The sequence below is a fragment of the Loxodonta africana genome, chromosome 21, assembly GCF_030014295.1.
Source record: "Loxodonta africana isolate mLoxAfr1 chromosome 21, mLoxAfr1.hap2, whole genome shotgun sequence".
Taxonomy (NCBI): Eukaryota; Metazoa; Chordata; class Mammalia; order Proboscidea; family Elephantidae; genus Loxodonta; species Loxodonta africana.
In genome coordinates this window covers 40,839,231-40,856,634 of record NC_087362.1, presented here as the reverse complement: position 1 = coordinate 40,856,634, position 17,404 = coordinate 40,839,231, and the positions used below count along the sequence as shown (strand labels likewise).

General features: G+C 39.1%; 1 protein-coding gene across 1 annotated transcript in view; it reads right to left on the bottom strand.

Moving 5' to 3' along the window:
• Nucleotides 1-17,404, bottom strand: part of ADAMTS18 (ADAM metallopeptidase with thrombospondin type 1 motif 18) — a 172,507-nt gene that overhangs the window by 74,458 nt on the left and 80,645 nt on the right. The window contains exons 4-7 of the mRNA XM_064273760.1: nt 5,658-5,940; nt 3,362-3,555; nt 2,999-3,082; nt 921-1,080 (exon numbers count right to left, since the gene is read on the bottom strand). Of these exons, the coding sequence (XP_064129830.1) occupies nt 921-1,080; nt 2,999-3,082; nt 3,362-3,555; nt 5,658-5,940 (721 nt within the window). The remainder of the gene's footprint in view (nt 1-920; nt 1,081-2,998; nt 3,083-3,361; nt 3,556-5,657; nt 5,941-17,404) is intronic.

Genomic DNA, 17,404 nt, shown 5'->3' with positions numbered 1-17,404 from the left:
AGAAGAAGCCAGTCCAAAAAGGCTACATATTATATGATTCCAATTATATGACATTCTGCAAAAGGCAAAACTATAGACCCAGTAAAAAGATAAGTGTTTGCCAGGGATTCAAGGAGAGTAAGGGTGCTATAAAACGGTGGAGCATTGGGCATTTTTAGGGCAGTGAAACTATTCAGTATGACACTGTAATTGTGGACACATGACATTGTGCATTCGTCAAAGCCCACAGGACTTTACAACACAAAGTCAATCCTAACGTAAACTATGAATTCTAGTTAATAGTAATGTATTGATATTGGCTCATCAATTTTAACAAATATACCACACTAATACAAGACGTTAGTAGGAGAAACAGCATGCAAGGGGGAAAGGAGGTATAGAGGAACTCTGTACTGTCCGCACAATTTTTCTGTAAATCTAAAACTGCTCTAAAAATGATGTCTATTTAAATATTAAAAAGAAAAGATATCACCCTTCCTATCACTGTATTTTACAAACATGGAAGAATTGAGCACTTCCAAAGGTCAAATAACTTTTCAAAGGAGGCACTGCTACCTCGTGGCACAATTAAGTACCATGAAAACCAATTTGATTGCCTTCAGTTACCTGGTTCTGCAATCATGATGCTTATGGAATAACCCACAACCTGTCTAGTTAAACAGTGATATATCTTTTGTCTCATTTTTCACCAATAGGGTAAATAAATAAAAATCCAAGGAATAAAGTAAATGGGTTCCCCTGCTCCACAATGAATTCAATTAAGAACAATATTCACCAGAGGGTACAATGAAGATGCTTCATAATTTAAATATTCTGTCTCCTTATTAAACATCATAAGGGCCACTTGCCCAATAGAGACATGTCTATACTTCTGCTTTCAGCTAACATGGATATGCATGACATATTGGTTTGTACCATACCTAGAGTGTCACATGGTTCATTCTTCCAGGAACAAATATCAAATCCTGTCAGTAAGATGGCGTGATCATGTCTCTTGCCATTCTTTCCAACGAGAGCAGACTGCCATTGACAAAAACTATTCAGAGACTGGTCTGCATGATGATTGATCAATAATCCTCCCTATGGGAAACCCACACAAATCAGAGTGTGAATTTGTCACAGAGATGAGAATGCTGAATCATCCCATTTGTACAGGCAAACACAGAAACGTCATGTTTCTGGGGAGAAAGGTCAGTGGAGGAAAACATTTGAGCTAAGGTTGGAAACAGTTAGTAAAAAGTTCCGTTTTAGGTAGATGCTCATAATATTCAAATCAACTACAAAGTACCAGTAGCATAGTTCATGAGCAATTATATTTCTATAACAAATAGACATTACTATATTTTTTTGCAAATAATGTGTCCACATGTGTAATACACATACATAATGCTTATGAAATAATGTGTCGGGGTGGGGGGATTATGTAGTTGGCAAAAAACATACAGCATGCACATTATTTACGTAAAAACATGGTAAGTTAAGAACACCTTTGTTTATTTCATACTGGCATCACCTATATAAAATGCTCATAACTTTTAGAACATAATAAATTGATTGTGATAAAGCCCAATAGCTTCTTCAATAGAACATAAATTTCAGGAAAGCAGAAACCATAGCTTTTTACATCTATATCACAATTGCCAGCACACGCCTGACATATCATAGATTTGAATCAATCAATCAATAAAACACAAGCTCACTGAATGGAATAAAAGGATAGTTGTAAGACTCTAAAGGTAGGATAGATCCTACCCTTAAAATAATCATTTATCAAAATGTTTACTTAAAACTATTGACTTTGGTCAAGTTGAGAGTTTCTAGATGAGATCTTTAGTTATCAGTGAATTAGGACGGCACTGGCTTTGATGTCCTTGGGCAATATGTAAGTGGTAGGTTAAAGGCAAAAGTGTCTCCCAACCAGCACACACCCTATCTTTCTAAAATTCCAAGAATAATTTGACAAGCTGTTACCCTCTGTACCCTACACACCTGGACAATTAGATTAATTTTGTCTTGTCTTTGACTCCTTTCTTTGTACATCCTTCTTTGGGGTTACAGATGAACAGGAAAAGCCTCAGGGGACTTAAAAAAAAAGTTTGATTGGTAATCCCCACCTCACGAAAATACAGTTTCAACATCAAAACACTACAAAGAAGTGAGCACCAAGCAATTCAACACTTTATTATATGTTCTTGTTTTATAATTTGCCCTGCACTTACATCTTGAACCTCACTGTAATCAATTCAAGGGCAGTTAAATAGTCTTTGTTTATTCTCTGGAGTACCTAAAATGGTTCTGGGGATACAGCAGGGTTTACAACAAGAATTTGCTGATGACTTATTTCAGTATATTTTCAAAATATCTTTCTGCATTGACCTGCAATTACCCAGCAGAGCCAACTTGAAAAATCCAACTAACCCTTAAATCTATGGCCAAATGCATTTTCTTTATGAAGACTACATAATATTTATACTTTCCTTTTATCATGTACTATTTATATTTGCATTTATATTATATACACGCATTTAGTTTTATGCATAAATAGGTATGCATATGTATGTATGTTTTTGTGTGTGTGTTTTTTATACATATTGGAGCCCTGGTGGTGTAGTGGTAAAGAGCTACAGCAGTTCGAATCCACCAGTCACTCCTTGGAAACCTTGTAGGGCAGTTCTACTCTGTCCTGTAGGGTCACTATGAGTAGGAATCAACTCAACAGCAACGGGTTTTATTTATATATATATATGTGTGTGTGTGTGTGTGTGTGTGTGTGTGTGTATGCATATATATGTATATATACAGCCATAATTATTTTGTAGTGTTTCAGTTATTTGTTTACACAGCTCTATTAGGTTGTATTTTCCTTGAGGCCAGAGTTCGAATATTTTCAGATTTGAATTTCTAATGACTACTATAGGGACTGACACATAGTAGGTGCTCAATAAATGCATCCTGAATGACAGAATAAATGAAGAAATAAATGAAGTTCGCCACCTACAGGTTCTTGTTCCAGAAGAATGAGGCTCACCACAACAATATTTATGTCACTTCCAATGGTCCCATCTTTAAATAGGCTGGAAACCTGTTAAGACAATTAAAAGTAAAATAAAATGAACAGACTCTCAGATTTTCCAAAACTATGTAGAGGGAATCAATCAGACATATTTACAGGTACGTGGGCTTCAATTTCACCAAATACATGTATATATGGCACCAATTTCCTTAAAACTCAACTTTTTTTTCTCTTTCTTCCCAATAACATCATGTGGCTATACTTGCTATTCAATCCGTGTAAGGGGATTCTATGATTTTAGCTCCTTTGGAGAGCCAGAAAGATGGTAGTAATGACAATCTCCCTTACCATGTTCATTACTGTGAGAATGTACGTGGTTACATTTCCTTTGCCGTGCTTATCCACCATTTTCTTGTCTGCTACCACTAGAGTTTCCACATTTAGGCCCTTCTGCGACTTTCCAGCTGATCGTCTGGGCCGCCCTGAGCTCCCGTATTCATCAAACCGGAGATAGGTGTCCTCTGTGGGAGGCTTAGGAGCGTCTGCAATGAACACAAGAGCATTTGGAAAGGATATCAGTAGACAACACCTGAGTGAGATAGACTGAGAGAGAAACTGAAAGAAGGGGAGGAGAGAAACTATGTAACAAACACTTAATTAATCCATTGGCAAGTGACATCCTCAGTGCCTGCCATCATGCTTTGTACATAGTAGGGTCAAGAAAGATTTATTCAGTGGTTGGATGGATGGATGAATGAACGAACAGGGATGTATGTATGGGTAGATAGATTCAATAACTCAAAAAATGCTCTAAAGAGCAAAAGAAAACAAGCTATAAGCAACAATTCTAGTTGGTACAGCTTGTAAACAAATATCAATTTTTGTGGAAAGAGTTTTTAAAACTAGAAAAGCTAATTTTATGTTAAAAAAAAGTTAGTGCCCCCAAATTGGGCAAATAGATATAATATGAAACTGAATTCATGATAACACTTTACATATTATTTTCTAAATAAAACGTAAGCTCCTATAAAACATTGCCCATGCCTTATACTTTTGCTTTATCTACTACAAACTTTAATAGCATGCGGTAAGTGGTCATTAAAGACTCTTTGACCCTAATAGTGATTTAGTTACTGGGGAAACAGCATATTTAGGGGTGATATTAAAATTATATTAAACATTTTTTTATAACCAGTAAGTCATAGGCACCAATCTAACTGAGTGATACTGGCCACAGTCCCTATGCAGATACCTGGAGGTGCTTGTTGGGCCAAGCATGACCCCTTTAGTTAATGGATAGTGACAAGCCCCAGGCTTCCTGGGAAAGGACTGGAGGCAACAGTGAATGGGGCATTTGGGAAACTCAGAACAGTAACAATTTAATAACTAGTATAGAAATAGTCAATACTTTAACAGTTGGTACAGCTGTAACAGTGAAGTCAGCCCTGCACTGAGTGAAATTACATGATCAAATCATAGAGTTAGATTCAAAAACTCAGGTTGGCCACTTCTCAGCTCTGTGACTCAGTCTCAGTTGCCTCATCCATAAAAAGGGCATAATATCCACTAATAAGGTTGTGCTAAGAACAGCTTTGATATCCCGTATCAAATGCATATCATTACCACTATGAATATCATTACTTATTATTACTATCATATTATGTAGCTAAAGTATAACTTATATAGATATATGCTAAATGGATGTTCCTTAAAGAGGATTATTTCAATAACATATAATACAAACCCCAAAACAATTAAAAATGGTAGAAACATTATTTTTCATTATTGTTCCTAATTAATAGTTCAATGATGCTGGCTCCTCTTCTCCACAGGTAAAAGTATCACCTGGCTGCACTGTCCAATATGGTAGCCACTTGCCACACATGGCTATTAGGCTGTTAAAATGTGGTTAGAGCAACTGAGGAACAGAATTTTTAATTTTACTTCATTTCAATTCATTTAAATTTAAAAACCAATACCTGATTCAGTTATTGAAAAAGCTTTTTAAAGCATGTTTGGAGCAACTTGCGTGTGTAAATCTACTTTCTCAACCATAAATTTTATGAAACCTAAATACAGATCAAGTATTCACAATGAAAATTTAGCATCTAACGGAAATGCGCTGGAAGTGTAAAATAAATCCTGGATTTTAGAAACTTGGTATGAAAAAATAATGTAAAATATTGTGTTAATAATTCATTACATTGATTACATGTTGAAAGAATAATATTTTGGATATGAAAATGTATTATTAAAATTAATTTCATTTTTTAAAAGCTTTTTTTTTAATGTAGCTACTAAAAAATTTAAAATTCCTGCTAGAAATTTCAAATTCCATGTGGGACTCATTTTATATTCCTATTGGACATTGCTGGTCTTAAAAATGTAGAAATTGTGTCCAGGTCACAAATTATGTCCCAGGGTCCCTGTGTATCACCCTCGCCTCTCCTCAGGTGCCTACGTTGTTTCATGGGAAGCTTCTCCTTTACATCCTCAGAAGGAACACCCAACCACACCTAGGATTTTACCTCTGATTTTCTTTCATCAGAAGTAAATGGATTGGAAGAGTGGGCACTTTTTTTTCAAGGGCACAACAGCACTCAAGAAAACCTGAAAGAACAGAAGAAAAAGTTTCCTTACATACATTTCTTGCGTCGTCCACAAAAGTGCTGCTTTTGCAACCTTCGATGGTGATAATCTCTTTCTTGTCCCTGAGGCGCATAGGGAGTGCGACTTGTGGGGTGACCAGGATAATTCTGACTGGAGCTGGGGTAGATGTGGTACCCCCGCACCTTCTCCTCTGCCGTCCTTTTGTAGAGAACATGAGGATGGTGGCCGGAGGGTGAGCCGTAGTTGTGTTCCTGGGCCAGTAGTTGAGGTAACGGTGAGATGAGAAATTCACTTTTTCCTGTCCTTATGAAACCTGACTAAAAAGCCAAATAAAGAAAACATTAATTATTTCATGCATCTCTTTTATATGTGTTAATTTCCAACAACCGTTTATTGAACATTTTCTATGTGCAGGCACTGTGCTAACTACTGGGCATGTGTCATCTCATTTTACCTGCCCAATTAGAAATTGCTGCTATTGTAACTCCCATTTCACAGATGAGAAAACTGAGACTAAGACAGTAAATGGAAAAGCTAGAATTGGCACCCAGGGCTCTCAATCTTCAGAGGCAATGCTCTTAACCATAGTTCTGGACTGTCATCTTGATGTTTATGGCTGGAAGGACTGAGCCAAGTGACACCCTGAGTCCCTCTGTATCTGTAATGAGGCAGGCACCGTGGTAAGCACTAGACAGTGATGAATATAAAAACAGGCCCATCCTTGAGGAGCCAATATTGTAGGTAGGTAAAAACAAAGATATTCCATCAAATCAGCCATTGAAAACCCTATGGAGTAGAGGTCTACTTCGACACACATGGGGACCCCATGAGTCAGAATCTACTCAATGGCAACTGGGTGGGTTTTTTTGTTTTGGAGGGGTGGTGTTAACCTCAAGTCCAAACCACTCTTCCTAGCCTACAAACCCCAACACAATCTTCCCATTCTCTTCATCCCCTTCACTCCATTTTAAACAGGATGCTTCTTTCAATTCTTGAACCTAGTGAGTCCTTTCACACTTCAGGGTATTTGCCCACATTTTTCCTTGCACCTGAAATCTTCTCTCATCTACTTCTTGGCTTGCGGGTGTTCATCATTTACATCCCTGCTTAGACTCAGTGTCCTCAGAGAAGCCATACTCACCACCCTATTTAAAATAATCTCAATCCACAGTTTATTTGGTTTATGTCCATCTGTTATGAAGAAACAAACATCAAATGTATTAAATGCATCAAGTGCTTTATCTGTCATCCCTCTCCATCACCCCTCCATACAAATACGAGGTATACTCTGTGACAGCAGGAGAGCATGTGTACCCATGATGTCTGGCACATGGTATCACCAGATGAATATTTATTTCTACATATATTTATAAATAAATGAACTGAAGAATCTTAGAGGGGAGGGCATGCTAATACACCCTCCCTTGACAGTGGGAGAAACCAGAGCTGGGAAGTGATGAGTTTCAGACCGTAAAAAAAAAAAAAAAAAAAAACCTCGTAGGGACCATGGTCTTGGGAAACATCTAGCTCAGTTGGCATAACATGATTTATAAAGAAAATGTTCTACATTCTACTTTGGTGAGTAGCATCTGGAGTCATAAAAGCCTGTGAGCAGCCATCTAGGATACTCCATTGGTCTTAACACATCAGGAGCAAGGGAGAATGAAGAAAACCAAAGACACAAGGGGAAGATTTGTCCAAAGGACTGATGGACCACAACTACCACAGCCTTCACCAGACTGAGTCCAGCACAACTAGATGGTGCCTGGCTACCACCACTGACTGCTCTGACAGGGATCACAAGAGAGGGTCCCAGACAGAGCTGGAGAAAAATGTAGAACAAAATTCTAACTCACAAAAAAAGATCAGACTTACTGGCCTGACAGAGACTGCAGAAACACTGAGAGTATGGCCCCCCAGACACCCTTTTAGCTCAGTAATGAAGTCACTCCGGAGGTTCACCCTTCAGCGAAAGACTGGACAGGCCCATAAAATAAAACGAGACTAAAGGAGCATACCAGCCCAGGGGCAAGAACTAGGAGGCAGGATGGGACAGGAAAGCTAGTGATTGGGAACCCAAAGTCGAGAAAGGAGACTATTGATATGTCATGGGGTTGGTAACCAGTATCACAAAACAACATGTATACTAATTGTTTAATGGAAAGCTAGTTTTGTTTGTTTGTTTTTGGTAAACCTTCATCTAAAGTACAATTTAAGAAAAAAACTAACTTTTTTTTATGTTTCAAGTGTGAAATGCTTTATAACTACCCTGTGAACAAAATTCCAATTGGAAGCACAGATAAAATTCAATCCCACACTTCCCGACCAGGGCCCTCTAGTCTAAGCCCCTGCCTCCCCAGTATCCTCACTGTGTCCAAGTGCCATTCAGACAAAGAACACCATTTAGAGTCTCCAGTGGGCAGAGTGAACAGTTAAAGGGGGAGAAAATAGTGAATTATTCATTAAAGCCCTCCAGCCTAACTTCCTTACTGGGTTCAACTAATATCAAAGGCTTAAGCCACTTAAGTGCTTTAACTGGACTGACCGGTTTGGAAGCTTTCTCTTTTCTCCCTATTTCATGAAAACTGTAGGCAACTCAAAGGCACGATGAAAAGTTCTGTATTGAAAAAGCAATAAAAATAATTGTCATCCTATGTTAAGACAAGGGCATTGGGCTCACACACACCCCTATTTTTCAGTTCAGAGTAACAAGGACAAAAATTTAGAATAAGTCTTTGTAATAAAACAAGAATTTACAGTGATAAACGTTAAGGAAAAAATATTCTTTTATGTTTTAATTTGGTGGAGAGCATTGGAAACTAGCCAAATGAATTTATTTCATAGTTCCAAAATATAAGCCCAGTGCATCCAAAAGAAGCTATCACTTTATTTATTTGTAGAGCGTGTGAAACATTTTGAGTTACTAAACACATGCAATGTTCTGGCTAAATAGTGATGAAGAAGACAGATCTGTGGTCTCATGTGGCTTCTCCTCAAATGGAGGAAGCAAGAACTAAACAAGTAAATATCACAAAGAGGAATAAAATATTCCTTTGTGTAGGTAGGAAGAAAAGTAATTAGATTTTATAAGAGAAAATAACAGAAACGGTGAGGAAATGGGGAAACTAATTCTAGAGTGGGTGTTCATAAATCTCCTTTGGGAGGATGGGGATTTTCATTGAGAGGAGAAGCCCTTTCTCAGTTCATGCCAGTGAAGCTTTGATGGAACGAAGAGACTAACCACTCAGGCCTAAAACCAAATCCACCAAACCCAGTGCCCTCGCATCAATTCCAACTAATAATGACCCTATAGGACAGAGTAGAACTGCCCCATAGAGTTTCCAAGGAGCACCTGGCGGATTTGAACTGCGGACCCTTTGGTTAGCAGCCATAGCACTTAACCGCTACGCCACCAGGGTTTCCTAAACAAACAAAACAAACAAACCTGTTGCCATGGAGTTGATTCCAGCTCAGACCTAAGGAGGGAAAAAGCTAATGAGGGCAGAGTGTAGAGCAAAGAGATCTAGTGGCCTGTTAAGAAGGGGATGAAGTGTGGCTGTGGCTGTGGCTTAGGTTAAAGCCCCCCCCCCGGGATAGAGGACAGGAAAGGCCTCAAGTGTACTGAGGGATGGGTGCAATAAACTGAATAATGGTGAATGAGCTGCCCCAACTCTCCACCCAGGGAAACTCCTTTGCCTCCATAGACAAAGGAAGCAAGAGCTAAAGAGCTGGGCAGTGCCCCCTCCTGGACTGTGTGTGCTGAAGGGTGTTGTTGTTATTGTTAGGTGCCACTGAGTTGTTTCCAACTCATAGCAACCCTATGCACAACAGAACCAAACACTGCCTGGTCCTGTGCCACCCTCACAATTGTTGCTATGCTTGAGCTCGTTGTTGCAGCCACTGTGTTTATCCATCTCATTGAGGGTCGTCCTCTTTTCTGCTGATCCTCTGCTTTACCAAGCATGATGCCGTTCTCCAGGGACTGATACTCCCTGACAACATGTCCAAAGTACATGAGACACAGTCTCACCATCCTAGCTTCTGAAGACCATTCTGGTTATACTTGTTCCAAGAGAGATTTCTTCATTCTTTTGGCAGTCCATGGTATATTCAATATTCTTTACCAGAACCACAATTCAAAGGTGTCAATTCTTCTTTGGTCTTCCTTATTCATTGTCCAGCTTTCACATACACATGAGATGACTGAAAACACCATGGCTTGGGTCAGGCACACCTTAGTCCTCAAGGTGATATCTCTGATCTTCAACACTTTAAAGGGGTCCTTTGCAGCAGATTTACCCAATGCAATGCATCTTTTGATTTCTCGACTGCTGCTTCCATGGCTGTTGATTGTGGATCCAAGTAAAATGAAATCTTTGACAACTTCGATCTTTTCTCCATTTATCATGATGGTGTTCATTGGTCCAATTGTGAGGATTTTTGTTTTCTTTATGTTGAGATGCAATTCATACTGAAGGCTGTGGTTTTTGATCTTCATTAGTAAGTACTTCAAGTCCTCTTCACTTTCAGCAAGCAAGGTTATGTCATCTGCATAACACAGGTTGTTAATGAGTCTTCCTCCAATCCTGATGCTCCGTTCTTCTTCATACAGTCCAGCTCCTTGGATTATTTGCTTAGCATACAGATTGAATAGGTATGGTGAAAAACACAACCCTGACGCACACCTTTTCTGACTTTAAACCATGCAGTATCCCCTTGTTCTGTTCAAACAACTGCCTCTTGATCTACATACAGATTCCTCATGAGCACAATTAAGTGTTCCAGAATGCCCATTCCTGCAATGTTACCCATAATTTGTTCCAATCCACACAGTTGAATGCCTTAGCAGAGTCAATAAAACAAGAGGTATAAAGCTGGGCAGTGCCCCCTACTGGACTGTGTGCACTAAAGGATAGGCTCTCAGTGATTCTTCCCACATTATTAGTATTGCCTCCATATTTTCCGATTTGAAAAATATAGAAACACAGTCATCCAATTTATATTCTAAGTTTAAAAATTAATGAACACTGACCAAGAGTCGATATTCTGTCTGGATCATATTTCATCATTTTATGTTTAAAAGAAGAAGCCGTATTCACTAGCCTATTTAAAATTATCCCTCTACTTTCGAATAATCTCAAACCACAGTTTATTTGCTTTATGTCCATCTGTTTTGAAGGAAACAAACATGAAATATAAAAGACTGTAAGTTTTACATATTGGCAGTTGTTTGTTTCCTATTTTAGATTTCAATGTCTAAAATAATTCTCAAAGGACTCACCTCAGGTATAAATCACACTTCATGAAATTTGCCTCATTTTCCTTTAAAAAGCCCTCACTAACGGTCATATTTCAATTCCAATTTTAGAGTTAACAGAAAAGTGGAGACTGAATATGCCAGAAATATTTGATGAATTAAGTGCTAGTATGTGTACACACCACCACCTGTCAGTTTGTCGTACTGTGGTGGCTTGCATGTTGCTATAATGCTGGGGTATGCCACTGGTATTTCAAATATAAGTAGGGCCACGCATGGTGGACAGGTTTTAGCAGAGCTTCCAGGCTTACACTAGGAAGAAAGGTCTGGAGATCTATTTCTGAAAATCAGCCACTGAGAACCCTATGGATCACAATAGAATACTGTCCAATACAGTGCTGGAAGATGAGCCCCCTTGGTTAGAAGGTCAAAATACACAGTGGCCACAACAATGCACTTGAGCATACTAGCAATTGTGAAGATAGCATAGGACTAGACAATGTTTTGCTGTTGTGTATGGGGTTGCCATGAGTCCCAGTCAACTCAATGGTAACTAACTACAATGTGTGCATAACTCATCTTTAATAGTTCAGTGTGAACAGTCTCAAAAAACAATGAAAACCAGGAGGCCATAAGTTCCTTGAAAGCAAGGACCTTATTTTAAGTGACTTGTATCCCAGTACGTATACTTATTGAATAATAATAAATGAAACACGTAATGGATTAATGATGTTTTCTGTAACCAAACCAGAGCCTCAAATAGAAAAATACAAGTCAATCTTAAAGAAGTGTCTTGAAATTATATATATATATATACATATATTTTAAAGAAAACTGCGGGCAGTATCATTAATTATCTTATTTCTATTTTTAGGGAAGATTGGCTGATTGATACAACAATGTGGCCCCCATTAGGCTGGCTGGAAAAATATTGACAAGGACATACATTGTGGTTAGCAACAATCCTATTACTTTTCATATTTTTTTAAACCTATCTCCATAACTAAAAAAAGAAAGAAAAAATCCGTTACTTCAGTAAAGCTGTCACATTATTTTTAAAAATAATGTTTATTTTGTCCAAACAACACTAAAGAATGAATAACTGATTTGTTGCCCAACACGTATGAGGACATCTCAGAAGAGAAATTTCAGTCTATAATAACTGAAAAGCTTCAGAAAGTGAAGTCAGTGTGAAACACAAGTCAGTGGTCCAGAGGCTGGGGGAGGAGAGAAAGAAGTATCAGAGAAAGGAAAGACTATAAAGAAGTAAAGAAAGGCTAAGAAAAGCTTTAATTAAGAAAAAGGCAACAATGTGAATTTATTTTAGCGTTTTGTGAAGAAGCAACCAAAGTTGCTAACAGAAATAAAACGGAATGACCAAAAGACAAAGAGCCAAAGGAAAGGCTCAACATAAAAATGGAACAGCATAATGGTAAAAGTTAAGCACTAATGCTTGCTAGCTGGGCTCAAGCACTCTGAACTTCTGTTTGTTCTTTCCATCTGTGAAATGGAAACAGTATTCCTAACTCTGGGTTTTTCAATGATCAAATAAGTTTAATATTTATTATGCACAGTGCAAGTGGTGAACTGTTCAGTAAATATTAACATAAAAAATAATCCTGGTAGCTTTTAAAAAGAAAATTAGGGTCTTGGGAATATATCACAAAATTGTTCACCAGGTCTTTCATGAGAGTAGAAGGAACTATTTAGACCCATAAGAGCAGATGGAACTATCTGGACCACTGACCATGCTAAGGAGAAAACTCTAATGTTACTATGCCAAGACAGCAAAACAACTCTGATAACATCCTCGACTCTCTATAACATACATTATGTCCAGAGAGCAGACTAACACTGATAACATCCTCAGTTTTCTATAACATACATGATTCTAAGAACTGAGTTTTGCTACGTTGAAGTTTATCAGTAGCACATGTAGAGATGGTTTAGTAGACAAATGGACAGGCCCTTAAACATGGACATATACTTTGAAAAGGAATGTGTATTCAGGATTCATGTTCCTGTCAAAGGAAAAACTTTGGGGGAAAAACAAAAATGTATATTTCAGCAAAGACCTGGCATTTTCCACCCACTCATTGATACCAACATTACTATCAATGGGACTCAAAATAAACACATGATTTAAAAGGGGATTTATGTTTTCCAGGTTTATATACACACTGATATATTTTTTAAAAACTGTTAATGCACTCAATCCAAAAATAATCAGAGATATTGTCAATATTTCCAAGTTGCTCACAGCCTGGTGAGAGAGAGGAACATGAAGCTAATATAAGTCACAACATGTTTTCAATTCTGCAATGGCTGGGTGCTCCTTCTATGCCTCTGATACTCAGCTCCCTGATCTGTAAAATGGGAATAATAAGAGCACCTCCCCTAGAGAATTGTTAGAGAATTACATGAGTTAATACTTCTAAAGCACGAAGAACAGTGCTCGGCAAACACAAAACACCAGATACATGCTTATTATTGTTCTAATTATTGTATTTGATTATTTTAGGAAACAAAGAAAAGAGGCTGAGAAAGGACAGAGAAGTCAGGCCTTTTACTAATAGTGTTTTTGATTAAAATTTTTAATTATACCTAAAATTCTAGAAAGTAGCATATGTGTTCTTTCAGTTTACTGAGGAAAATAACCAGGACAGTAAACTAGGCTATAAGACTTGAAAAGATACGATTCATGAATTTCTTGCACATGTAATAAAAGATATTTGAGGACAGGAGGTGGAGCCAACATGGTGCTATAGACAGAAGCACCATGCCATCCTTCTGCATCAAAGACCTGAAAAGCTAAGTAAAACAGATAAAAAAAAAAAAAAATACAATCCTGGAAATCAAAGCATCAAAAAAAGGGGCAAAGAACTAGATCAAGCACCAAATGGAAGAAGAAACTGACAAAGAACAGAGAATGAGGAGAGCTATGGAGTAGAAGTGCTCTGCCAGCTAACGTGGCACAGCTTTGCCTTCTTGGAGCACAGCCAGTAATGACCCTTGACAAGGGAGTATGGGAAGGCAACTTCACAGAGCTCCCAACAGGAGACAGAGCACTCAGTAATGAGAGATACACGCTTTCCCACCCCTCACCCTTCTTCCTTGTACTCCGCCTCTGCAGCTCTCCAATGGGCCACAGTCACTCGAATGGAGAGACACTGGCTCACTGCTGCCCCAGGTCTTCCCTGTCCCTGCCAGCTGGCTACCGCAGTGCCATCTGTTTTTTTTTTCCTCTTTCCCTTTCTCTCTTTTCCATCTCCCTCCCACCTAGCCCTTTGTGCTACCTCCACCCCTTCCTAACAGGCTGCACCATGCTGCCTGGTAAGAGAGACAACAGCTTACCACCACCCCGATTCCACCCTGCCCCCAATGGCCAGTTCCCTCAATGCCATATTTTTGTTTCTTCTTTCTTTCCCTTCCTTCCTTTCCTTTCTCTGCCCACCTAGCCCCATATGTCGCTTCCACACCTTCTCAACAGGCCATGGCACATTGCTTGCCTAGAGAGCCACTGGCACACGGCTTCCCCAGGTCTGTCCTACCCCAATCAGCCGGATTCTACCATGCCACCATATTTCTGCTTTTGTTCCTGCCCTTTTTTTCTCCCTCCCACCTGGTTCTGCACATCACAACCTTTCCCTTCCCTTGTAACTCTGTGTACTGCCTGATGAGCACCATGTCTGAGCAACACCAGCATGGACCTCTGGACCTGCAGATCCTGCCCAGTGCTGCCATCTGGCCCTGTGTCACCAACCACCACGCCCCTGTGTGGGACCAGTGCAGACCTCTGGACCCCTGACCCCGCCTCACTGCGCCACCCCCAGATCTGTCTCACCAGCCCCAGTTCATGCTGCAAACAAATGACCCATCCCTGCCCCTCCCCCCACTGGACCTACACTGCTACACCACAGCTGAGTGACTGGTTCTGCCCACCTGGACATGGTGGTGAGAAATATCACTCCCAAAGACAAGCAAGCAACAAAATATGCCCAGGTCACCTGCCCAGACATAACCAAATAAAACAAAAAAGCAGGACAAAACAAACAAACCTACCATAAATAAAGAAAGAAAATAATTCCAAAAGTCCTGGAGACAGAGAACAATATCAAAACACATTTAAAAACATTACAGGATGGCTCCAGTAAGCGACCAAAATAAAACACCAAATGACTTTCCAGTAGAAGAAAGAGCTCTGGAACTACCCAATAGGGAATTCAAAAGCTGGTATTCAGCTATCTCCAAAAGACTAGGAAAGAGACGAAGGAAAACACAGAAAAAACTAAATAAAGAAAACAGACAAAATCACGGAAAATACAGACAAAATCAGGGAAAACAGAGATGAAGGAATGGAAGAATTTAGGAAAATAATACAAGAACAAAATGTCAAAATAAATTAGCAAAATCATATAAAAACAGCAATTAGAAATCCAAAAGATAAACAAATTTCAAATATGGGCAATGCAATAGAAAGTCTTAGGAGCAAACTTGAAACAACGGAAGATAGGATAAGCGAAATTGAAGACAAACCCATGGATACCACTTTGAGGAAAAATCAGAGAAAAAAATGAAGAAAACCTAAGAACAAAATAGGGTACAATCAAGAGCAAAAATTTGTGTGACTGGAGTTCCAGAACGGGAAGAAAATGGAAAATACAGAGAGGATCATTGAAGATTTGCTGACAGAAAACTTCCCTAATATTATGAAAGGTGAAGAGGTGACCATCCAAGAAGCTCAACAAACAGCAAATAGGATAGACTTCCAAAGAAAATCACCAAGACATATAATCACACTTGCCAAAACCAAAGACAAAGGAAGAATCTTGAGAGCAGCTCAAGAAAAACAAAAAGTCACATATAAAGGGAAAATGATAAGACTAAACTCTGATTACTCATCAGAAACCATGCAGGCAAGAAGGCAATGGAATGACATTAACAAAATCGTGAAAGAAAAAAATTGCCATCTAAGAAGAATAATATATCCTGCAAATTATTCCTCAGATACAAGGACAAAATTAGGACAATTCCCGATAAGCAGAAATTAAGAAAATATATAAAAACCAAACCAAACTTACAAGAATTATTAATGGGAGTCCTTCAGTTAGAGAACCAGAAACACCAGACAACCTGAATCTAGGATGCAGGACAGCATCAGCCAGATGCCATCCTAAGTAATGAACTCCCAAGGACAAAACAAAAGATTTACAACAGGGAACCAGAAACATCTATCTATAAACAACAACAATGTGAGAAAAATATAAAGGGGAATAAATAACGACACAGGTATAAAACTTTCAAATGCAGGGGAAGTCAAGGTGATATCAAGTAACAAAAGACTAGTTCAAACTTAGGAACATAGGGGTAAATTTCTGGGTAACCACAAAGAAAGTTAACAAATCTACTTGTTATGGATTGAATTGTGTCCCCCCAAAATGTGTGTCAACATGCCTAGGCCATGAATCCCAGTATTGTGTGACTGTCCACTATTGTGCCATCTGAAGTGATTTTCCTGTGTGTTGTAAACCCTACCTCTATGATGTTCATGAGGTGGGATCAGCGACAGTTATGTTAATGAGGGAGGACTCACTCTACAAGATTAGGTTGTGTTTTAAGCCGATTTCTTTTGAGATATAAAAAGGGAAGCAAGCAGAGACAGGGAACTTCATACCATCAAGAAAGCAATTTTGGGAGTAGAGCACATCCTTTAGACCTGAGATTCCTGTGCTGAGAAGCTCCTCGACAGGGGAAGACTGACAACAAGGACCTTCCCCCAGAACCGACAGAGAACAAAAGCCTTCCTCTAAGGCTGGCACCCTGAATTTGGACTTTAGCCTTCTAAACTGTGAGAAAATACATTTCTCTTTGTTAAAGCCATCCACTTTTGGTATCTGTTACAGCAGCACTAGATAACCAAGACAGAATTTGGTACCAGGAGTAGGGTTTGAACCCACAGGGACATATGTACAGATAGCAGTGCTGGTAGCAGAGCACATACTTTGGACCCAGGGTTCCTGCATGGAGAAGCACTTACACCAAAGGGAGATTGATTACAAGGACCTTCCTCCAGAGTTGACAGAGAAAGCATTCCCCTGGAGCTGGCACCCTAAATTTGGACTTCTAGCCTCCTGGAATGTGAAAGAATAAATTTCTGTTTGATAAAGCCAACCACTTGTGGTACTTATGTTACAACACACTAGATAACTAAGATACTACCCATCAAAATAAAAAAGAGGGGGGCCAAGATGGCAGGGTAGCCAGATGCTTCCAGTGATCCCTCTTACAACAAAAACCCAAAAAAACACGTGAAACAATTATATTTATGACAAGCTAGAAGCCCTGAACATCAAAGGCAAAGTTAGAAAGCAGACTGAATGAGAGGGGGAGGGAGAGACAGTTCAGAAGCAGAGAGGAGTTGCCAGACCTGAATCGCCAAGATCCCACAGGCACCATTCCCAGGAGTGACTGGGGCAGACAGGTAGTAGCATTTGGCCACGGTTTCCTCAGGGAGAAACAGCCAG